The 24,183-nt window shown below is 41.3% G+C and overlaps 1 protein-coding gene and 1 non-coding gene across 5 annotated transcripts in view; one reads left to right on the forward strand and one right to left on the reverse strand.

The window, feature by feature from the left end:
- The first annotated feature begins 716 nt into the window (after positions 1–716).
- The window catches only part of LOC134478835 (palladin-like), a 41,257-nt gene continuing 17,790 nt past the window's right edge, over positions 717–24,183 (forward strand). For all 4 annotated transcript variants that reach the window (XM_063275858.1, XM_063275856.1, XM_063275855.1 and 1 more), the window contains exons 1-2: positions 717–896; positions 18,515–19,519. In XM_063275858.1, the coding sequence (XP_063131928.1) occupies positions 18,588–19,519 (932 nt within the window). In that variant the 5' untranslated portion in view covers positions 717–896; positions 18,515–18,587. The remainder of the gene's footprint in view (positions 897–18,514; positions 19,520–24,183) is intronic.
- Positions 20,562–20,643, reverse strand: Trnat-agu16 (transfer RNA threonine (anticodon AGU) 16). The gene has a single exon. It is a non-coding gene; the product is annotated as a tRNA-Thr (tRNA).

Here is a 24,183-nt window from a genome sequence, read left to right on the forward strand (position 1 = left end):
AATACAGATTAGGTCACAGTGAGCTGCTATAAAATAGTTAAGAAAAGGATTTGTGGTATATATATATACATACATATGTATATATATTTATTTACAGTTGAGACAACTTCATACTTGTATGAGACAATGTTCATTCACCATGTGCTCAGATTTTTCAGGAAATTATTCTTTAAGTGTTTTTAATGCCTCAGGCTCACACTCTGAACTATAAGACTCAGTCTCCATTTCTTGCACTATTCCATTATGCCTTGGACTATGTCTTTAATACACACTCTAGTCATAAGACCATTTTAAATTAACACGATGAAGTAAGAAATCAATTGGCATATCCACTCAATTTGGCAGGTGGCTTAATTTTTAAATAGCTACTGAGTTTACTATTTTGGAGAACCCACCACATGGCTAAAATTTAATCATCCCAGGGCTCTTCCTCCGAAGTTCTTTTTTTTTTTTTTAATTGGAAACCATAAACATACCTGTAAATACTAAAGGCCTGGGGAAAGGCTGACAAAGTCAGAGGGTATTATGTTTAAATGTCATGTCATTTTCAATTCATAACTATGTTTCCTTCTATACCAAGTGGCTTTCATTTCTAAGAACCCAGCCTCAGATCTGGGGCTGCTTCCCAACCCACTACTTGGAGTCCTGATTGTGGCACTCAGCTGAAACATGAGTTCAGTTACCAAATATAGCCGAGTAGAGTAAGAGAACAGATGAGAGTCTCAGGCCACAGTTGTCTCAATCCCACAGACCAAGCAGTCCTTAATGGACAGGCAAGGCAGACCTCCTCTCACCAGGAGAGAGAAGAAAAGCTCCTGGGAAATCCATCGCCCTTGCGAAGGCTTCAAACCAACCAAGCATTGAAAAGTTCTGTACACAGCTTAACACACTTACTGGTAAGACGACACTTTTAAGACTTTTAAACTTGGAAATATTTCAATAGCTTTGCCTGGCACTGTGATACTATTTGGAAAATGCTTGAGTTTCTTCCTTTCATGAGGATAAGAAATGTAATGTTAATTTTGTATTTTTCCCCCAAAACAGGTAACACATAAACTTTGCTGGATTTCTTTCTGCCCACACTGTCAGACAACTACCTTAGGTTTATAATCTTAGGTGTGCTAAATCATTCTGATCAACTCCAAAAGGGTTAAATAAGTTTGTGTTGGAGTCAAATTTGTCAAGAGGGTGTATGTGTTATATTTCATAGTAAATGAAACTGTAGCCATCTTGACTGTCATCCATGTTTAAGCTAAAAACTGATGGCTTAAAATAATAAACCTTGATCTAAAATAAATAAACATTAAGGTGTCAAAAAATAAACTTTAGGTTTTAAATATTTTGAGTTATTTATTATCTCTTGAAAGATTTGAAATTAACCAACAGGACATAAGTAAATTAGTTGGGCATAAAACCAGGTAATATAATTTTAATGGATACATGAATAAAACATTTTTGACTGTGGATATCTACAGTGCAGTCTGTCAAAGATCAATATCAAAACCCAGTCCTGTATTGTGCTGTTTTTAAGCTACTGAGGAAATTGTCTTGAATCCAACACATGATGTTGGTGAAGAATTATTTCAGTCTCATATTACTTTTTAGCATTTTCTAAAAATACTGATTAACTTCTAGTGTAAATACTACAGCCAAATACAAGGTCTATTACTTGGCAATAGAAAACCATTCAAAATCTGTTCCACTTCTCTGTCTATCAAAACCATGCCCTTTTTACACGATGAAGATACTATCCAACTTTTTTTCGCAAAGAAATTGAGTACTCTGCTCAAATATTCAGAACTTTGTAACTGCTAACTGAAGAGGAGGTCAGCGGTCCTATCTAGCCATAACCGGTTCTGTAACTACAGGATTGCACATTCCTGGTCCTGTTGCTCTGGCATTGGGTGTGGGCTGGGGTCCCTTTCTCTGGCTCTATGTCTGCTTTCTGACCAGTCTTCTTTGTTCTGCAGCTAAAAGTGGATATTTAAATTGCCACAGGTCACACTTCTTCTCACGAGAAGGAGTAAGGATCACTCTGGGAAGTTACCACCATTGTAACTTCTTGGCTTTGGCTTTGTTGGTTTTGTATTCTCATTTCTAAAGGTGCAAAGAGGAAATATTTGTGTGTGCAAAATAAGTTGGCCTAATTCTTTAACATAAAGTAACTGATAGTCATGCAAGGCCAGGACAAGAGTCCCCACTGCTTAAACAGGGTAGTCAGGGGCCTTTGAAGGACACTGTGATTCTGGAGTTCACCTATGAATCAAGTCCATGCAGAGTGAGTGGCCAGGGCCTGGTAAAATTCCAGCCAAGAAAACAAAAAATAATCAAAGCATTATGACAATAATTTGCAAGTGACACAGCATCATAGCAGAGACTATAGGAACATCTTGGGTAAACAATTTTACTACACACAGGAATAAAACCTTTTTGACTGGATATCTACAATGCAGTCTGTCAAATGTGATTTTTGAATGAAAGTGATAAATGAACAAATTACAAGTAAAAACTACAGTATTCCCAGTGGATTCAATATGAAGATGATAAAATGAAGAGGTTACCAGGAAAAAACCTTCAAGTCCTCCTCATTAAACACAGTCTATGGCTGTGTCATAACTGGATGAACTGTCAGCTTCCGTTTACAATTTAGATAAAATATCTTACTTTGACAGGGTGGATTGTGTATAAAATCACAGGGTGAATTTGAGATACCTTTTCACAATGGCAATTATCTGATGATCAAAAAGAAAAGAAGCTTGCACATTGTTAAACCATGACTTTATAACTAAAGTCATTTTGCATCAAACATAGGATTTTTGTGAATGTTTTCACATTTGGCTGTTGTTGCCCTACAGGGTTCTTTATAATGACCAGAAAAATTACTGAAATGAGGAAAGAGAAAACAGAGATTTAAAAAAAAAAAAGGAAGAAGGAAATAAGAAGCAAGAAATTAGTCTAAAATTAGCCATGATTCTAAAACAATAAACAAATAAGCAAACAAACTTCAAAGCCTCTGTTCTTAGCTTTGACCTTCATAGATAGGTTTTCTGAAAAACATCAGCAATATTGAATGGTTTAATCAAAAGCAATTAATCCTTTTTCTGTGACTATAAACAAACAAATGAGGGTGCTTAAATATCTAAGTCACTTACACTAGAAAATTTCCGCCTAAGCTTATGACTTGAATTTCCTATTTCCTATCTAAATCCCACCATAGAGCTGATTGGCTTACACTCTTCCAACACTTGACATTATTTATTCTTATGCATATGTGCATTTTCAGGGGACTATTGAACCATCTCTCCCTGTCTGAAACCTCCAAGGCACCAGAAGAGTGCTTCTTTCGCCCTAGTACACACGATTAAAGGATATAAGATTCCGTCTCCTTTCTAGCATCAGTTTTTCTTTCAGACTTCTAGCAGCTCTGTGGAATGTCTTGGCCATGGTGTTTCTTGACATATTCTACAGAAACCAATTATTCTCCTCTTTGCTAAACACTTCCAACGATTACCCATAGTACCAGCAGTGGGAAGAGAGAGCTCTGTAGTTACACACAAGCTTCGATGCTGAGTCTGCCAGCTCCGAATGCTACACATTGAGCCAAATATTTCGGCCTTTTTCTTTCAGTCTTGGATAATAGAAATACTAAAGTAGAAACATGATGTGTGCTCCATCAGGGTCCGATGATTTACTGTGAGAATGATTAACTCAGAGGCAGTCAGTCATAGGAAGCTTTGGTTTTACTCTGCTATTCTTATACTCTGCACTGGCTGTGTGTGTCAAGCTTGTCTTTCTTGCATTCTGTTAAGTTTAAGAAATAATTCTTAAGCTGAGTGTGGTGTCACATGCCTTTAGTCCCAGCACTCAGGAGGCAGAGGCAGGCAGATTTCTGTGAGGTCCAAGGCCAGCCTGCTCTACAGAGTGAGGCTAGGACAGCTAGGGCTGGTTATACTAAAAACTATGTCTCAAAAAAAAAAAAAACAGAAAAAAAAACAAGAAAAGAAAGAAGGGGGGAGAGATGGGGAGAGAGAGAGAGAAAGGGAAATAACTCTGGAAGGTTTCTCATAAGGTTTCATATGTGTGTGTGTGTGTGTGTGTGTATGTGTGTGTGTGTGTGTATATATATATATATATATATGCACATATATTTTACTCACAATATAGAGGATTCTCCTAAGTGTCATGAATGTAATTTTTCTGTGCATCAAAGTCAACAATTGTAAAAGTCACGGTTATTTATAACATATAGATGTGCCTATCTTTTTGCTGTTTTCATATTCATAAAGCATTGTGAAATATATATATATATATATATATATATATATATATATATATATATATTACAATTTCAGGACCTCAAAAATAAATGCTTCCCCAAATACTAGGATAGCAATACTAAGATTTCATTTTTGTTTTACTTTTTTTTAACTTTTTATAGATTCCTCATGACTTTCACACCATTTACTCCAGTTCCACTCATCTCCCTACCACCTCATAGTCACCCTTTGCCCTTACAACTTCCTCTCCAAAATAAAAAACACGAACAATCAAAGCACAGAGCGCACCTCGTCCTGAAAGCTGTAGTTTGTCACAGTGTGTACCGAAGTTCACACACCTTCTCTTGTAAACGTTCACTGCGATGAGTCATTGGTCTGGTTTGAGATCTCCGGCTTCTGTGACAATATTGGATCCTCACAGGGCCTCCTCCCATTTATCCTTTCATTGCTCTGTGTCATGGAGATTCTGCAGCTTCAGATAGCACGACTGGCCCTTTCATGTGTCCCAGCCATCTGCAGATGATTAGATGGTAGAGTGGCCAACTCAAAGCTGTGGACCTGGGCCTGGGTGGTGGCTGAGCTGGTCAGCCTGCCAGCTCTTCCCTACCCAAACTACCAAGGTGAGCCCTCCAGACTGCTCTGACTAGGCCATCCAATGTGGCCATCAACAGGAGGCAGAGTCCTGATCTCATTCCCTCACCTCCAGATGCTGACTCACCAACACTCATGCTTCCAGGGCCAGCTCCACTGTGCTTCCCAGTCAAGGCATGAGGCCCTCTCCCAAGTGCTGTAGCCTTGGATGGGCTGGACCACCTCTCCTGCTCTCACACCCTCAAGGCTCACTCACTTGAGCCTTCTCCATCAGGGCCAGCTCCACTGTGTTGCCCAGGTGAGCTGCAAGGTCTGCTCTCCCAGGTGTCATAGCCAGTGAGGGGGCAGGGCTATCGTGCCCTCAGGGCCAGCTCTCCCAACTACCATAGGTGGTGAGGAGGAGGCCATCAGTCCCACATCTAAGCCACCTCAGCTACCACAGGCTAGATGAGTGTTAGGGCCAGTTCTACTTTTCCCCCAGGATTGGCTCACCCTGTCCTCCTTGACCAAGTCCAGCCCTACTGTGTTGGTTCTCCTGAGGGCTGCAGGTAAGGGACAGAGCCAGCTCTCCTGCTCTCATGACCTCAAGGCCAGCTCTCCCCAGTGGCAGTGCCAGTTTTCCTGAGCTCTCACCCGGGGGACCGGGTTACTTGCACCCACTATCAGGGTCAGTCTTGCTGTGCTCTCCTCTCCAGAAAAGGTACAGGGTCAACACTAAAGTGCTGTGGCTGGTGAGGGACGTGGCTATGCTAAGATTTCTTATGTTAGGATGTATGATACATATACAAAATCCAAAATCTTCAATATAAACACCATATGCTCTTCATTTTATACTATAATTTCACAGAATTCAGATGATATTAACTCAAGAAGAAACTGTGAGCCATAAAATTACACATATAAAGAACCGACTAATTGAGGGGTATAAACTTTACAAAATGAGTGAAATATGCACAGAAAGTTAAGAAAATGTGTGATCATAGGAGTTTACACTTGGAAGCAATATCTGTTTAGAATAAGCAAGAATTCTGATAGGTTGTGTGCTCATATCTGGAGGTAGTTGAGCGTCTTGGTTACCTCGCGGTATTGGCTGACCCTCCCAAACCTTTGCAATACCAAATGTTTACTTATGAGCAGGAAATTGACAACATGAACACATGTCAAAATGTACCTGCAAGAATTTGCCTGCAAAGCACTGTGGGAAAATATCAGCAGCTTCTGTTTCTCTGGTAGTTTAAGGGAGACGAAAGCCTGAGCCCAATCTCAGTGTGTGGCAGTCATCACCCATCTCTCCAACAATTGAGAGGCTTCCAATCAATCATGGTCTATGGACGTCATTAAAAAAAAAAATGCCCAAAAGTCAGCCAATCCAGGAAGGATAAGAAGGCATTTAAGTATAAGAAATACAGAACCTGGAAATTATTTCTTAGTTTACTACTCTTACCTCTTCTATTAAATGTTAGATTGTAGATGTGAAGAGCTCAGTGGTGGGGCACTTAGTATGAGTTCTGAGCCCTAATTCTTGGACACAACAATGAGCAAAAAGTCAAAGGAATGCTGAGATGTTACTCCTTCAGAAGGTTATGTCCTTAGGCTTCAGAAGAGAAGCATAACTCATAGTAGGTACCTTTTTAACCATGTCCATATTACATGTCTCAAAGAGTTAGCAAACTTTACACAATTCTGTTGAATATCCTTTATGGGAAATGTTTAGAACCAAAGATGTCTCAGATATTACATTTTTTCAACATTTGTATATACATAATGGGGCACATAGGAGATGGGAGTCCAGACTTATTAAGCAAAACTGTTTTATATATACTTTACATATGAGGCCTGAAAGTATATTCTCAATGGTATTATTAATAATCACTTTTAACAATTTTCATGCAGACAACAGGACTCGATGGTGGAGAATTTTCTACTTGTGATGTCATATCAGCCAGTACTTTAAAAAGCCTAGGATTTTAGACCATTTGGGGATTTCCGGTTTTGGGATATGGGGGCTCAGCATGTACTAGAATTGCTGGCAAACAGAATGGGTGATTATTTTGCTTCTGATTTTTTCCCAAGACACTTTCCTTGGCTGTTGATAAGAAATGTAAAAGTCAGAATCATTAGAGATAAGTGTTTAATATGCTATCTTTTTTTTTCCTTTTTTTCTTTTTTCTTTTTTTTGGAGCTGGGGACCGAACCCAGGGCCTTGCGCTTGTTAGGCAAGCGCTCTACCACTGAGCTAAATCCCCAACCCCTTAATATGCTATCTTTAACGTTTCTAAATGAGCGAGTGGTGTACCTCTTCCTCGCAAATACCCGCGGTTCTGTCACGAGCAAGTCCACTGGTGGCATAGTTGGATGTGTTTTAGTCTTTCCAACATGTGGGAATTTATGAAATAACAAATGTACAAGCCAAACCAATTTCTCTGGCTTTAACTGAGAAAGCACTCCTGATTCCACTTAGTATTGATGGTCAATAGCAAACACAGATACTTTGAGTTTTCATTTCTTAGTGTTTGTTGGTTTGTTTGGGGCTGGGGCTTATGTGTGCCATAAGATGAGTGTGGAGGTCTGCATAGAGCTTTCGAAAGTTGGTTCTCATCTTGTGAAGGCGGCTCTCATTTCTCCTTCTGCACTGCATACTCCAGGCAAGCTGGGCTACAAGCTTCCAGGTGATTCTCCAGTCACTGCCTTCCATCTTGCCATGGGAATGCTGGCATTGTAGTGTGCAGCCGTCCATCCAGCTTTCTATGTGATTTTCAGGGATCAAATACAAGTCACCAGGCTGCGCAGTTAGTATTTAACCTCTGAGTCACTTCGACAGCCGCGCTGATCCCCAATCTTAATTACTACAATAATTGTTGGATCATGCATCATACTATATATGTGAGTATTGTGTACGTGTATTCTGCCATGTATGTGGGACACAATGGCTCTTATAAGAGGCTGAAGAGGCTACCCTGTTCAGAGGAACTACACTGAAAGTCAGGGCAGGAAGTTGATACAGATGCAAGGGGGATACTCTATAGAACTGGATCAGAACCGCAGGCACAGAACTGCTAAGAGTGCAGAGCTGTCAAATGCGGGTCTCAATGACAAGTAACTTTAAATGTCAGTTTCAAGTGGCCCATGTGTGTCAGAGGTGAGAAAAACTATTTGACCCGGAACCTGGAACAGGGGCAGAGGTCTTTTTCAGTAACATTTTTTCAGTGATGTAATAAGTGAGACAGCTCATTATGAGTAACCAGGACATGGGTTAATGTTCCTGTCCTATCTTAGTCTTGTGCCTATCACGCCTCCTTCTTTTCCCTGAATCCATGTTTCCCATGGAACTATTGCCAGATGACATACAGACCCAGTCTCTGGGCTTCTTTTCTAACTAGCATCTCCTGTGATTGGTTGTAACAATCTATGACCATGAGCTTACTCTCAGCAACTTGGTCTCAGTGGTGTATTGCTTGCTCTTAGAAAGCTGCTTCTTCAGGGATGGGCATAATTTGATGACTTTGATGGCATATGTGTATGACACAGACCCCTGTATATGATCCATGCACTGCTTAAAGATGAATAGAATTGCCCAGTAGTGGTGGTGGACGTCTTTAATCCCAGCACTCAGGAGGAAGAGGCAGGCAGATCTCTGTGAGATAGGCCAGCTTGGTCTATAGAGTGAGTTCCAGGACAGCCAGGGCTACACAGAGAAATCCTGTCTCAAAACAAACAAACAAACGAAACAAAATCTGAACATTATTCTGTGATGCCTGACCACCACAGAGGCATAACCATGGGTGCATCTGGATTTACCTTAAAGAAGTTGGGAGAAAGGGGATGCTCTTGAAATATCAGACTACTCTTGTTGTTTCTTTCTGAACAATATATTAGGAACAACCCTGGGTTTTGATTGTCCCCATGTTCTGAGACTGCAACAACACAGTAGCTACAGGCCCTGCAAATTCTGGACCTGGGTGCCATCCAGTGGTGAGATCCGGAAGTAATTATAGACGCATAGAAAATAGGCAGTTGACTTAGAATTCTTAGACGGACACACATAGCAGGTTAGGAAGACAAAAGTAATACTTAACCTTGAGACAGTATTGCATGACAAGCATCTTGAGTGTTGAAAAGAAAATCATCCCCTCACTGGATAATCAGAATGAGGTCAGGAAGCTTGTAGAATGAGGTGTCAGGCAGGAGTCAATGTGGGGAAGGTCTTAGAGAGGTTTTTTTTTCTTTTTTTTTTTTGGGGGGGGTGCTCATTGGGCTCGAAGAAATAATCATTTCAGTATTCTAAAAAGAAACCAAAAGACACAGAAGAACTTTTTGTAAAAAATAAAGCAGTAATTCTTGAGCTTCAAGCTACACTCAGTAAAATTTAAAGTGCAAAAGAGGCATCCACAGGGGGCAGGCGGTGGGAACAGCAAACAGGAGGAAAAATACAGCAAGAGGAATGGCTGCTCAAACATTTCCGGTTGGCATAAAGGAAACTGTGAGGAGTGACCTGTGTGGCTTTGGGTACAGTGCAGACAAAGGGCAGGCAGTTGTGTGGGTTCAAGGCAGACTTGAGAATGCCAAGGAAAGGAAATAAAATAACAGAAAACTTCATGAACTGAAGAAAGGTATGGATATATAGAAGGTCAGGGGTCACAAGTCAAATGTAAGTCAATGAGATCTACACCATGATGGGTTATAATGAAAGCATTTTAACATGATTCTCAAGGGTGAAAGAAAGTGAGCACTCAAGGATGTGAGAGAGGGGGACAGGTAATTATGTAAGTGAAGCCCAATTTACCTGACAACCAATTTCCCAACAAAATCAAATAGTCTAGAACAGTACATCTCAACCTGTGGGTTGCAAACCCTTTGGGGTTGAAGGACCACATATCAGATATTTACATTACAATTCATAACAGTAGAAAAATTGGAATTCTGAGGTAACAGCAAAGAAAATAATTTTATGGTTGGAGGTCTTCACAACATGAGGAACCCCACTAAAGGGTCAACAGTTTAGGGAGATGGAAAACCGCTGTTCTGAAAGAAAGTAGCATGAGTTTGTTTTTTCACAGTACTAAAGAAAAATTATCAAGAAATAATTCAGTGTTCCAAAAACCTATGCTTCGGAAATGGCAGAGACACTCCCAGACAAAGAAAAGCTGAGAAAAAAATTGTATTTTCAACACACTTACAAAACAAACTTACAAAGACATACAAAAGGAAGAACTACAAACTGGAGGAAAGGCCATGATAATAGCTAAGAAGAGAGCATAGAAAATCGCCAATAGAGTAATTACACAAATTCAGAATATGCTAATATTTAAACAAGATGCATAAGACATCCCTAATATGTGAAAGGCAACAGAGAAAGGAAAAATGGGGACTGGAGAGATGGAACAGTCAACTAAAGTGCTTGTCTCAAAATTATAGCGCCGATCCCCAGGATCTGTGTGTAAAAGAGGAGGCCCCTGGCGTACTCCTGGAATCTCAATGGTGTTAGAGGCAGAGACTGGAAGCTTGGCTATGTGGTCACTTCCACACCAATGAAAGACTTGTCTCAAAGGGAAGGAAGCGCCCAATCTTCACATATGCACTGTGTTGGGAGCTGGAGGGTAGGAGCATCCATGAGTTTACCAACAAGTCCCAACTCACCTGGAGGAAAAAATGCAAAATGAAACACTAAAATTCAAATTGTGGGAGAAATGAAGTAACATCGTATAATCATCTTCTATTAGCTCTTTGTTTAGCCTCTTCTTCTTCGTTTCCTTTTGTATCTCAATCAGCTTGTTAAGTTGCTGTTGGTAAAAAGTAGATTTCTATGAACAAAATATTTTTGCCTGTATTTGAGGTGCTATGCTCCCATGCATGAACATGGGTGTGTGTGTGTGTGTGTGTGTGTGTGTGTGTGTGTGTGTTCTGAAGCTGACATGGACTGTCTTCCTCTCCCTATCTCTACTTTTATTGATTGAGATTGGGGTCTCTTAATTGAATCCAGAACTCATCGATCAGCTAATATAACAAACCAGCTTACTCCAGTTATCTCTGTTTCTTGGGTGCTGGCTTCGAGGTGCCAGCCACCACACCTGCCTCACTTGTACCTGGGTCCTGAGAACCTAAACTCCTGTCCTCAAATTTGCACAGCAAGCATTTTATTTGCTGAGTCTTCACCCAGTCCCAGAAAGATATCTTTGGTAACCCTTAGGGTACTGACAAAGTAGTCTACTCTCAAGAAACAATCCAAGAAATCAAACCACACTAACACAGTGACTAACGTGGGCACCAAGGAACACTATGAAAGAGGGAGAAAGAAACCCTGGAAACATTAGGAAACAGGTTTAGCCTGATAAAAACATTAATCAATATATGAATATATCAAATATGAACTGGTATCTATTAAATGGGCATTTTTGTTTTATTTTGTTTTTATTTTTTTCAAGATAGGGTGTGGGTCTCCCTAGAGATGGTAGCCAATTTGGTCCAAGAAGGCAATGAGAACAGAGACAGCCAGCAAGGGTGTTGGGAAGCCCTGTGAATACATACAGCAAATGACCACCCAGAGACCAGCTATCAGGGGGCAGATCAACTTTACATGGGGGGACTCAAGATTTATAAAGTGTTGGGGGCCTGAGGGTAGGAACATCAAAGATAGGCAAAGGTCCTTTGTTGAGTGCTTAGGGTACCAATATGCCTCATTAGCACAGGGAAGCATCTCAGGATACTCAAGTGCTAGCTGAACAGGTTTTATCAGGATAAAAGACATTGATCCTGTAATCAAATTGAGGCTACATGACATTCTTCAGGTAGAGGCATAGGTGTGTGTGAATTCTCCAGACAAGGTCAGAGAAGAAGCCCTGCTAATGAAGAAGTCTCCCTTAATGCGCTGAGCCTAGATGCTATCTGGTCTTGGTGCACTTCCACCCTACCATAATTAGCAGTTTTCCCACAAACAGGACTTCTCTGAGCAACCTTGGCTGACCTGGAACTCACTCTGTAGTCCAGGTGGGCTTCCACCTCAGAGATCCACTTGCCTCTGCCTCCCAAGAGCTAAGTCAAAAAGCATGTGCCACCACTGCCTGGCTAAATGGACACATTTAATGTTTGTATATGATGTTGAAGTAAGTTTTTAGGCCCAGTGACTGGCTCGGTGTTCCAAGGCTGCTGATCTGTTTAATTCGCAGAACCCACATGGAGGAAACAGAAACTGACTCCCTCACACATACACACTTCACACTCCAATAAATAAATGCAGAAAAAAATCATGAATTCTTACAATTCAAGGTTGACAGCAGAACATTTCAGTGGAGAACATATATTTGAAATGCTACGGTGGGTCTCTGGTTCTGAGAGCAGGGGAGGTGATAACAGATTTCAGTTCCTACCTTTGTTTCTGTCACTCCATCTCCTGACAAGGCCTGAAAGAAAGTGCAAAACATGTTTACACTACTAGAGATTTCTGAGTATTTCTTTAGTACAGGCTGTGATCCAATGTGATAAGCAGTAACCATATAAGACTCCACTCACATCTCCTGCCTTCATGGTGCATACAGCTCAGTGGGGAAACAGTCTCCACGCACCCCCCAAATCTATATACATTTATTTGGGGCTAGGGTTTTAAATCACTGATAGAATGCTTCCTTAGCATGCCGAAGGCCCTAGGTCCAACACCTAGTGCTGAAAGAAAAAATAAATAAATATGTATTTTTAAAAAGATAACTGCATTGATAACATACTACTCAAAGGACTCAGAATCAAATTGCATTAACCAGGGAATTCTAGAAATTCTCCAAAGGAAGTGGACAGGTGAACTGGTTAGACAAGCAGGATGGAGAAAGACAAAAGGGGGCATTTTAGGCAAAACGGACAATATATGCAAAGTCATGAAAATCTAAAAGAACACAAAAGGTCTAAGGAACAGAGAGGCAGAACCTGGGTTGAGAGCAGTCTGTGTTTAAGAGGGTGTGCCGGAGAATTGTCAGATCGGCAAATTGTCTATAGGTAAACAACCCAGATAGGCCGTGAAGCTTTTCATACCAGTCAGGAAGTACAAGGAGGAGGCAGAAGGCATTGACCAGACTGTCTGTGTAAAAACGGTCTCACTTAAATTTTTGATCCCTAACTGTAAATTGCTTAAACTATATTAATGGCAGACAATTGCCATATTCCTCTGTATGGTTATTTCTTTATGTTTGATCAATCCCTAATATTGGACTATTAAAAATCACAGAAGAAAAACTACCTGACATACCTCATCTTCCGTGAACTTTCCTTTGCACTGGTACACAACTCTCATTAGCTGCATGCTCTACCATTCTATGACAGGAAGTGAAAAAGAGGATCATGAGGTTGACTTACATGGGCAGACCCAAGGAGCAGCCATTTCCCCTGGGGGAAGAAGCTAGAACCACACATATTCCAAGAATCAGAATTATGGCTTGAGGCAGTTTTAGGAGAGATGACATTTAAGCTAAACTGAACTGAGGAAAGATTAAAAAAAAAAAAAGGGTTTTCAGGCCACTCAAACTACTGGAGAGGAAGCAGTCAAAGATCAAAAGCTACAGAGGATCCCTCTATTCCTCAAGATGCTTGTGCTGCTTCCTGAAGGAGAAATATTTTCCTTCTGGCGAGTTGCATGTAGTTTTAAAAGCTTCTGTGTTTGCCAGGGTTCAACCATGCTCTGGCTCCTTCTGGCTTCCCTTTTGCTCTACTGGCCTTTGCTCTGGGAAGTGGACCATACTACCAGTCCCACCAGAGACCCTTGAATCCTCAGATAACACACACACACACACACACACACACACACACACACACACACACACACACACACACACTCACACACACACAAACACATTTCTTTACAATTTACCTCCTTGCCACAATTACTGGGCATTACTTTTTCTCTCCTAGAAAAGTGTGCCCTTACCAATTTATTATCTCTGTCTCTCCACCTTCCCCAAATCTTGGTGGCTAGTCCCACCTAACCCCTGCCAAACATCCTTGGCCACTCACTTGTAGCAGAGGCGGCAGGTCCTAGCTCCCCTCGAGACCTTACATGGTTGCTGCATTCTTACTCCTCCAATGCGTGGCAGGAAAGACCCTCTCCCATTCCTTCTCTGCCTCTGCCTTTTCCTCCTGGGACCCAGAAGTCCCACCCTGGCCTTCTTTACAATCAAGAACCAATTGGGGAACAGGACATTAGAATCACACTTCCCCTTACACTGTCATTTCTCTCATTCCTTCTTTACAGACCAAAAGCAAGATAAGTTGTACTTTTTTTTTGCTTCATAGTCCACATCTCTCACAGCATCATTAGATTAGAAAAAGCATGATTTAGCATCCAACAGGAAGTCTCAGGGAAATAATGGAGATGTTTGCAGTTGTGTATCATTCCTTTGGAAGACGGTCTTTTCATTTTTGAAGTGTTGACTGACACAAAAATCTCTGAAGCGCAATTTTCCAGTAACCTCAGGCCACCTAGAAACCTTCTTGTTCATCGCACATTGAGTGAGTGTTTTACTTAGCCTGCGTGCATGTTCCAGCAGCAATAACTGAGCTGAAAATTAAATCTAGAGCAGGTACGCAATCATGCTATTAATTCGCTTTTCACTGTGCAAGCAATTTTTAAACCTAATCCTGACGACTGAATCCTATAAGATGGCGCCTGTTGAAAAGCTAACACGTGAGTTAGTAAGCAGGTGAGACAATATATGCCTGCAGCAAACACTCCCAACTTAGCAGTAAGAATCGGCTGTTTCCCATCATTCACTTGGCTTAAGCTCCCTTATACAATGCTTTTCCTGAAGCTTTAAAACATATCATAGTATGTTCATCTTATACTAAATTATAAAGGAGTTAGTGATGTATTGAGCTTGTTTCTGATCTTGTTTTATTAATATGATGCATGGTTTAGGAATCTTGCTTGTAAAACTATAATGTAACAGTGCTAAAGTACATGGTTAAGACAACTATAGATTAACTGCCTGGACCTGAATCTTGGTTCTTCTCTGTGCGGAGGGTCTCACTGTGGACCCTGGCTTGCTGGGAGCTTTCTTCTTAGAACAGGCTACCTCCCAACACCTGGGTCCTGGATTATAGACATGTGTAACCATGCAGGGCTGAGTGTTTCCCAGATATACAATTTTTTTCTAGTGAAAATAATACTGACTTGGATTCTGTATGATTCCAAACACTGTATTTTATTGTTGTATAGATCTTAACCAGTTGTAAGTCTACCAAAAAATTTAAACACTCATAATCACTTACATATGTGTGCAGTCTTCAGTGCCTTCTTCGAAATGGGGTTGTAAACTCTTAAATGGTTTCATGATTAATTAGCTACATAAAATTTTATATGCATATTTGTTTTATAGTTGTTTACTTTTACCATGATTCTGGCATCTCAAAATTAGAGTTGAACTGCCTGTTGCTCATAAACAAAATATATTTACATATTAAAAGTGATCTGAGTACAAACTTCCTTCGTGAAGAGAACAATTAGGAAGGTTCCATGCTACAGAAGAGTCAAGACAAAGAAACTAGAGCAGCGGCTCTCAACCTTCCTAATGCTGTGACCCTTCAATACAGTTCCTCATGTTTCAGTGACCCCCGACCATAAAGTTATTTCATTGCCACTTCATAACTATAATTTTGCTAACATTACAAACTGGAGTATAATATCTAACAGAAGGATATCTGATGAACAATCCCTGTGAAGGGGTTGTTGGACCCCCAAAGAGGTTGTGACTACAGACTGAAAACCACTGAACTAGAGAACCATTGAGTTGATAAAGGTAAGTACGATGATAGGAACAGGACAGTGGAGCTCATCAAGCGTAGCTCATCAAGCTAGATAAGCAAGCAGTTCCAATGCCAAAAACCAGATGTTCTTAGATGGTAAACTGCTTCACTTGGTCCAATTGTCATACTTCTGGGGAATACCCCACCAGGTTACTACTGGCAGAATGTGTTGAAATTCACCATGTTCAATATCTTCCTTTGATGACTTCTAAATGCTATCTTGGGGACTTTCTAACTTTTCCTCCTATGATGCTGTAAACAACATCTAGTAAAAGAACACCACAACTAGAGTGACAGAAGACTCATTGCTTCAGTGAGCAAAAGGGGAGTTTAAACTGATGCCCAAATGATACTATCATTTGATTCCAATGATATTCACGGATAAATGTCCTTTACAGAACACCTAGCTGTCTTCTACATCCTTTAAGACAAGACTGCTCCTCCCCACATTGTTCCTATGGTTCCTATGCACTTTTCACATTCTTTTGACACTCTATCAGATGTTTAGATTACCTTCACGTCATTTGTTTAATGGCTCCAACTTCCCTATTTTATTACCCCATGTGGTGGCTTTTTAACCCTTGAATGGAAGGACTATGTCATGATTCTAGATCAGAAAGCAGTCAGCAAACATCATCCTCTGGAGTTAATCCATCCTATTGACATTTTATGTACAGAACTATGGATTTTTTTCCACTGCAAAAGAAAAACCCTTTAGGGCCTTGGCATATGACTCAGTGGTTAGGAATCTTTACTGCTCTTTTAAAAGACTAGTTGAGCACCAATATAGGGTGGTTCACAACTTCCTATATAACTCTAGCTCTAGGAAATATGACACCCTATTATAACAGGACTTTCTCAGACCTGTCAGTGGTATAAATAATGACACAAAGTCTTTTTAATATTTCAAAGCTTAGGCCTTTTAGTTAGGGCAGTCTCCCAGACAGCTATCTAGCTTGAACTGACTAATCCTGGCATTATGTCCCATCATGTGCCTAGTTCTACCTCTCTGCGACACTCTGGTCCCTCAGTTCACCTGTGTGTCTCCTGGTGAATCTTTGAGTCTCATTTCTTCTCCCAGCATCCCTCTTTCAGAAGTTCCGCCCTCTACTCTCTGTGCAGCTATTGGCTGTCAGATCTTTATTACAGCCAATCATATACCATTGTAGATTGCCTCTAGGCTAGTGAGGAATGACAATACCAAGATCCTCATGGCATTTAGCTTGCTGCCAGTAAAGAATGAACATCGAATATACAGAGACATACCTTCACATAGTGTACCCCAACACTCTAGTTCACCTATGAGGCCACCTGCATGTGCTCATAAACAAGTGTGTGCACATGTGTGCACACTGCACAGGTCTTTAATCCCAACTCCTTTCATAGACTGAGGCTAGAGAACTGCAAGTCCAAGGCCAAAGTCAACCCGAACTACATAGTTAGGCATGTTTCCAAATAAAAACAAAACAGGAATGCTATGACTTTTAAAAATTAACATTTAAGAATCGGTGTCCACAAAGTTTGTGGACATAGTCATGCTAATTAATTTATATCTCATTTATGGCTGGCTTCATGCTGACATACCAGTTAATAAATATAACAGGAATGCTTAAGCCGCAAAGTTAAAAACACAGTACATTTATACATCCTTTCTCTCAAGAGAGAGAACAGTTTGGAAATACTTAGTATGGAGTGCACATTTACTCTCAGCACCTGAAAGTTAATACGTGATTATTGCTAGCTGTTAGAATTATGTTGAATGAATGAATATACACGATGATGACTGCACACAAAGAAATGTTGAAACGGTTTATTAGAAACATAAATAAATAAATACATCATAACTCGTAAACACACAAATGCTTGATCTTTCTATTTATACTTATTAAATGGGTGAAATCTGAGATTATACATTTGCCCTTGGTGGATTCGAGCCATGTGAACAAAGTCAGTGTTCTATCAGAACACTGCCTTTGTCATCATGACACAAACCAGAGTCACCTGCAAAGAGCAACTCCAATCAAGAAATGGACTCCGTCAGATTGTCCTGTGGCCATGTCCAGGGTCATGTTCTTGTTTTATGATTGATGTGAGAAGACTGAGCCCACTCTGGACAGTGCTACCACTGGGCAGGTGCTCCGGAGTTGTATGAAAAAGTGAGCTGAGCACGGAGAGCAAGTCAGTAAGCAGCATCCCTCCACGGTCTCTGCTTTAGTTCCTGCCTCCAGGTTCTTGCATGAGGAAGCTTTGGCTTCCCTCCATGATGGACGGTAACCTATGAACCAAGTAAACTTTTTCCTCCCAAAGTTGCTTCTGCTCATAGTGTCGATCTCAGCAACAGAAACCAAACTAGGACAGTCAGAGTTACTAAAATTCTCAAGCACTTATCTGAAAATATTGCTGCATTGAGACGACTGGTAAACTCTGTGATGAGAGAGGAGAGGGCACGCAAAACGCCCCCTATGTGCCCACTGTGGACCTGCCCTGCCGAAGACATCCTCTCCTTGTATCATTTGTGAGTAGTTGCTCACTTACAGAGTGCATGTCAACCTGAAATTACAAACCATGCCAGACATTTTAATCCAACCTCTAGCTCTTAGATCTGGAAGCAGAGATAAGAAGATTATGTGTTCAAGGCCAGGCTGAGCTACATAGCAAGAGGTTACCTCGAAAACCTAAAATAAAAATTTAATGGATTGTAAGTTGTAAGCACACAAATATTTGGTCTTTCTTCCAATTTATAGAATAAAGAAGATTGCTATAGTGGCTCATCTTAAAGTTTCTTTCAATTTCTTGTTACTAATGATATGAAAAAAAATCAGGGGAAGGGTTATTAACACTGATGAAGATTCTGTGTTGTCTTTCAGAAAGCAAGAACACAGGTTTCCTGTGCCTCCAGCTTCCTGCTACAAGTAACAAGTGTGTGTAGACTGCTCAAATATGTCAGAGACTTCCTCCCACGACTCCTTCTATGATTCCTTATCAGACGTGCAGGAAGAGGGCAGAAGTGCTGACTTCTTCCCAGGCCTCTCTGCTTTCCTCAGCCAGGAAGAAATAAATAAAAGCCTTGACCTGGCACGCAGAGCTATAGACAACTCTGAAACTGAAGATTTTGACTCCGAAAAGGAGATCTCACAGATTTTCAGCAAGTCTCCTACGAGCCTCTGCGAAACTCCTTCCTATGAGGAGAAGAAATCAGGCGAGCAGACTTCCTCAGAAGGACCTCGGGATAATAGGCGAGCATCTGTCCAGCCTCTAGCAGAACAAGCTGAAAGGATCACTTCCCCGGTGGCTTCAAAGAGAAAACCTGGGGTATCACCCCTGCTGGCCAGCCCCAGCTACATCCGGAGCCTACGCAAGGCTGAAAAACGAGGTGCAAAAGTTCCCAATCCAAGTGCAAAGCCCAAGGCTGCCCAGCAAAGCAAGGCTGGCCCCCAGAGCCAACTGTGCGACAAGGCAGCTAGTTTCATCGAGGAACTGACATCCATATTTAGAGAGGCAGCCAAGCCAAGAAACAGAAGCCCTAATGGTGAGTCCTCGTCACCAGACAGTGGGTATCTGTCTCCTAAAAATCAGCCATCAACCCTGATGAGTGCCTCAGCCAGCCAGAGCCCCACTGCAGACCAGCTAGACCAACTCGAGATGGACGCAGAGGTCAAGCAACCCCAGGGCAGCCTTTGCTACCAGGCCCACAAGGCTCCAGAAGAGACCTTGCCACACACTCACATCCCGCACCCACAGCCCCAGAAAGCCCGCCACTTGCCATCGTCTGCACCTCGCTTCATCCAGAAGCTGAGGAGCCAAGAAGTTGCCGAAGGAAGCAGAGTTTATTTGGAGTGTAGAGTCACTGGAAACCCAGCTCCCAGAGTCAGGTAAGAACTCTTATTGTGAATGTAAAGCGACTTTGTTGACTTCTGGTGTTACTTCAAGGGAGAAGAGGAGAGATTTCTTGGGTTGTTTGTCCTCTGGTCTCTGCAGTAGAATTTTCTCAAAAACCTGCCAGACAAAAAGGAGGCCAAATAGCCAACACCACTAGGTACCCCAGGTGGGGCAGGTAAAGAGGCCATGAGAAATACCAGCAGGCTGTTATATAGGAGTGCAGATTTTACAGAGCCTAGGCAGTGTAAAATGCGTAAATGGTTTATCGGAAGTGAGGAGAAAGGTGTGTGGTTTTAATCCTGAGTCACTGAAGAAGGTAAAAAAAAAACTACCCCAAAGCTAGAGGTACAGAGATGACAGTGTACAGAGATCAAGTAGAGATAAACCCTAAAATAAACATCAGGCTTAAGGAATGGACCAGGTTGCCTTATTAATTAGAGAAAGACACACACCCACATCTCCCAAATGTGGCAGCCAGAGTAGGCAGAATTTCTGTGTCAAAGACCAATAAACCAAGTCCGTAGCACAGCAGGCTGGTTTCCTATGGTTAGCGACAGGACACAGCCAAAGATGAGACAGCGAATTGAGTGCAAACAGAGAGCCAAAGAAGAAGGCTACCTCTATGTCCATTGTAACTCCTATAAATTCTTCTTATTAAGCTACAGGGTGTATCCCTTCTGTGCAATAAAAGTTTAGGAGAGGGCCCTTAAATTCATATCGCGGGGCTTCCAATCAGGGATCTTCCTTGGACTCGCCTCTTAATTCAAGACACTTTTGGGACTTGGTGTCTTTAACCCTGAGATGAAAAGTGTAATAAGAAATCACATTCTGTTTTATAATGTCTGAATTGAATCGTATGTAAAAATAACAGCGCCTTACTGTGGCCTGTAGCTAGTGTTACCCAGGCTCCTTAGGGTGTCTGATTACTTAGTTGCGAGTCAGGTTTACACTATAAAGATGGGCATTTGTTCAGTTATTTGGAGGCTTCATCCCAACGATGCAAATGTTTAAAAGCAAACTCAAGTAATTTTTTTTTTTCGGAGCTGGGGACCGAACCCAGGGCCTTGTGCTTACTAGGCAAGCGCTCTACCACTGAGCTAAATCCCCAACCCCCAAACTCAAGTAATTTAACTTACAGAAAGAATGGAGTGGACAAAGTCAGCCACGTAAGTCAAAACAGCCGTTGTACGTGCAAGCTCACGCACGCGTCGCTGGCCTTGGTTTCTTACTTTACAATCATCGCTCAGAAGAAAGCATCGGGATGATTCACAAGCTCACCCTGTCAGTTTTTACTGTAATGTTTGATATTTTTAAGAAATGGACAGCAGGGGGCAGTAAAAACCTTCTTAATGGGTCTTTCAGCCGCTGTGTTCTTGTGTTCTACGATTATGTGTTTTCCATAAGAGTAATGGTTTCTTTCAGATTCTATTTTGTTTTTTTAAAACCCACGGATTTTAGGAGCAAATACTCGGTGAGAAATATATTCATATGCAAAACAGTGTTACTGATTTTGAAGCTTCGTGGTTCGATTTACATTTATGTGCAAAATAGCCTCTTCCAAGTGTAATTCAGTGGCGAATGCATAACTTGTCAAAACTGACCGAAAGCACTCCACTTAGCACCAAAGGACCCAATCAAATGAGCAGGCCAGGATCCCTTATTAAAGTTCAGTTAGTTGTCTGGTAACATAGGGAAGCATCAAAATCATGCTTGGGCTTCTTGGGGACAGTAGGTTTAGACATTTAGTTAGTAGCATAGTATTGTTAGTTATTTTCAAAGTACTAAAATCAATGACCGATGTTCGTTAGATATGGTAAACAGTCATTAAATCTTCGGTAAAAAATACTCCATTGTCCATTCTCTAGTTAACTGGCCATTTTGTATCCTTTAGGGTTCATTTTTGTTTTAATTTGCTTTAAGAAGAAGGATATAAATCTACCATGAGGCCAGGAGTTTTGTTTTCATTCCTGTTGAGGGATCTTGGTCACCTTGATCATACATTTGGAAGTACACCAAACTTCATGATCATTAAACTTTATTGACCACATGAGACATGTGATGGATGGTCCTAGTGGAGAATCTTCTGTGAAGACAATTTTGTGTCAGGAAGAAAACCTTTAATAAAACAGTGCTCACACGGGTACATGAGAAACTGGCTCAGCTTGCGTCAGTCCAGGGACACTGGCCTACACATTAGCGACACCTAGTTCATTGGCAGGATACCTTCTAAGGATCTAGAAGTCGTTGATTGTCTTAGGGAGAGGAAGGGAGTGTCAAGGAATCTGAAGCAATCAGTGGGCAAAAGCCCAAGAGATACTGCTTGGCAAACACAGAGACACATAGTATTGGGCGGTTGGCAGCTGTCCTAGGAAGGGGCAGGGTGTGGCTGGGTGGGGGGCAGACCAGAGAAAAGAATGCACTGTTGCAGGTATGGCAGCAGGTGGTGAGATCCTGAGGGACTAGAACACAGGGAGAAACTTCACTTGTCAATAGTATACGCAAGCAAGCAGCCAGACCAGGGTTCCAGGAGGACACAGGAAGAGCACAAGGAATTTGCATTCAGCTCTGATGAAATGAGGCCGACGTTTAGTGACTGCCTTTGTGCTGGAGCCAGGATGAACGAACAACTTCCTACAACAGCATGGCTAGGCTACTTACTGCTAGCTTAGAGATCCTTAAAGAAGGCCAAAACCGAGGCTGCTCCAAAGCCTCAGACCAGACTTGGTAGCACAAGCCTTTAATCCCAGCACTAGGAAGCAGATAGATCTCCTTTGAGTTCAAGGCCAGACTGGTCTACATAGTGAGCGGCAGGCCAGCCAGGGCTATATGGTGAGTCTCTGTCTTAAAAAGATCAAAACAGAAGAAAACCCTGGGTATCGTCAAACTAATAAATTAGATAAAGGAGCTCCAGTTAAAAGGAGGAGTGGGAGGAACAGTAATGAGAAGGCAGGCCAGTCATTTCATGGCATTCCTACTTTAAACACGCTGTTCCCACTGGTGCAATGTGAAAGCAATGTTCTTTCCTCCCTTTATTCTTACTTCTCCAGACAAAAATCTCAACCATTAAAGGAAAGAGAAGTTGTGTGTACGTAGCATTAGAATTGTATATAAGGGTCAGGAGAGATGGCTTAGAGGTTAAGAGCACTGACTGCTCTTCCAAAGGTCCTGAGTTCAATTCCTGAAACCACATGGTGGCTCACAACCATCTGTAATGGGATCCGATGCCCTGTACTGCTATGTCTGGAGAGAGAGGCAGTGTACTCATATACATTAAATAAATAAATCTTTAAAAAAATAAAGAAAAAATTGTATATACGTTATTTCTTAACAATTTTAGCTTAAAATTTTTCAAGATTTTTTTTATTTGTGATTGTGTTCTTATGCTGGTGAATGTGTGTCTCTGTAAGTGTATGTGCACATGTGTGTGCAGTTGCCCCCTGGGCCAAAAGACAGCATTAAAACCTTCTGGGCCATTTGATGGGATGTGAACTCTGGTCCTCCTGATTGAGCCGCAAATACTCCTAACCTCTGAGCTGTTTCTCCAGTCTCATACAAGTTGAATTGTTACATCATCTGTTTCTCCATTCTGTCCTGTCCTAATGGTGCTCCTTTCTCAGCCTTCAGAGGAGCATGGGGGCGGGGTACCGGACACCACTCACCATCCTTGGTCCTCTGCACTCTCGAGTGGATAACTAGTTCATAGAAGGTTGTGATATATACCTATAATCCTAGCACTGGGAGGATAGAGGCAGAATGATCTTGAGTTTTAGATCAGTCTGGACTAGATCTGAGTCTAAATTTAGTCCCAAAACAACATGACTTTGTTATTATAAAAGAAGTCTTCCTCCTCCTTCTCCTCTTCTTCTTCCTCTTCCTCCCCTCCTCTTATTTGTTCTTCTTCGACAGAGTGCCACTGTGTAACCCTGGCTGACCTGGAACTCACTATGCAGGGCTACATAGGACCAGACTGACCACAAACTCAGAGATTCATCTGTCTCTGCTTCCTTGGTGCTGGAATTGAAGCATATACCACCAGACCTGACCCAGTTTCTGCATTTAAAAATATTTTTAATGGAACTTGTATCTTTTAAACCACTTAAATTTAAGAGGCCCTAGATATGAAACTGTACAGTGATGTATCAAATAGTAAAAAAAAAAGTTAATTAATCACAGAGCCTAGAATGTAAGTCAGGTGGTTTTATTCCATATCATTCGGTCTGATCCATAAGAAGGTCCCGCCACTGTCCTTCTTACTGAACTGCTGTGTCTGGTTCAGTGGCAACCTCCAGAAGTAGAGAGGAGGAAATCATATTCCAAATACTTTCAAAGAGATGGTGGCGTGATATTTTCTACACAAAGAGATCCATAGTTCCTCATGATTGTGTCTCTTTCTCTTCAACCCATTAATGATCATCAGTCAGCACAAATGTTAAAAGAGCCTGCATATTCTCTGCATAATAGCTGTAAAGAAATCTAAGTCTTCTAGTTGTGAGCAGCGATCTACACACTTTCATATTCAGAAATAGTAAGGTGAATGCCTACATTTATGAAAGGGAAAATACTTTCAAATACTCAACTACTGAAGTAAAAAGGATCCAGCATACACTTTAATATTCCAGACACGGTTCCTCAAACAGATGCCTATTAGGCCATACTT

This window comes from Rattus norvegicus, chromosome 16 (genome assembly GCF_036323735.1).
Source record: "Rattus norvegicus strain BN/NHsdMcwi chromosome 16, GRCr8, whole genome shotgun sequence".
Taxonomy (NCBI): domain Eukaryota; kingdom Metazoa; phylum Chordata; class Mammalia; order Rodentia; family Muridae; genus Rattus; species Rattus norvegicus.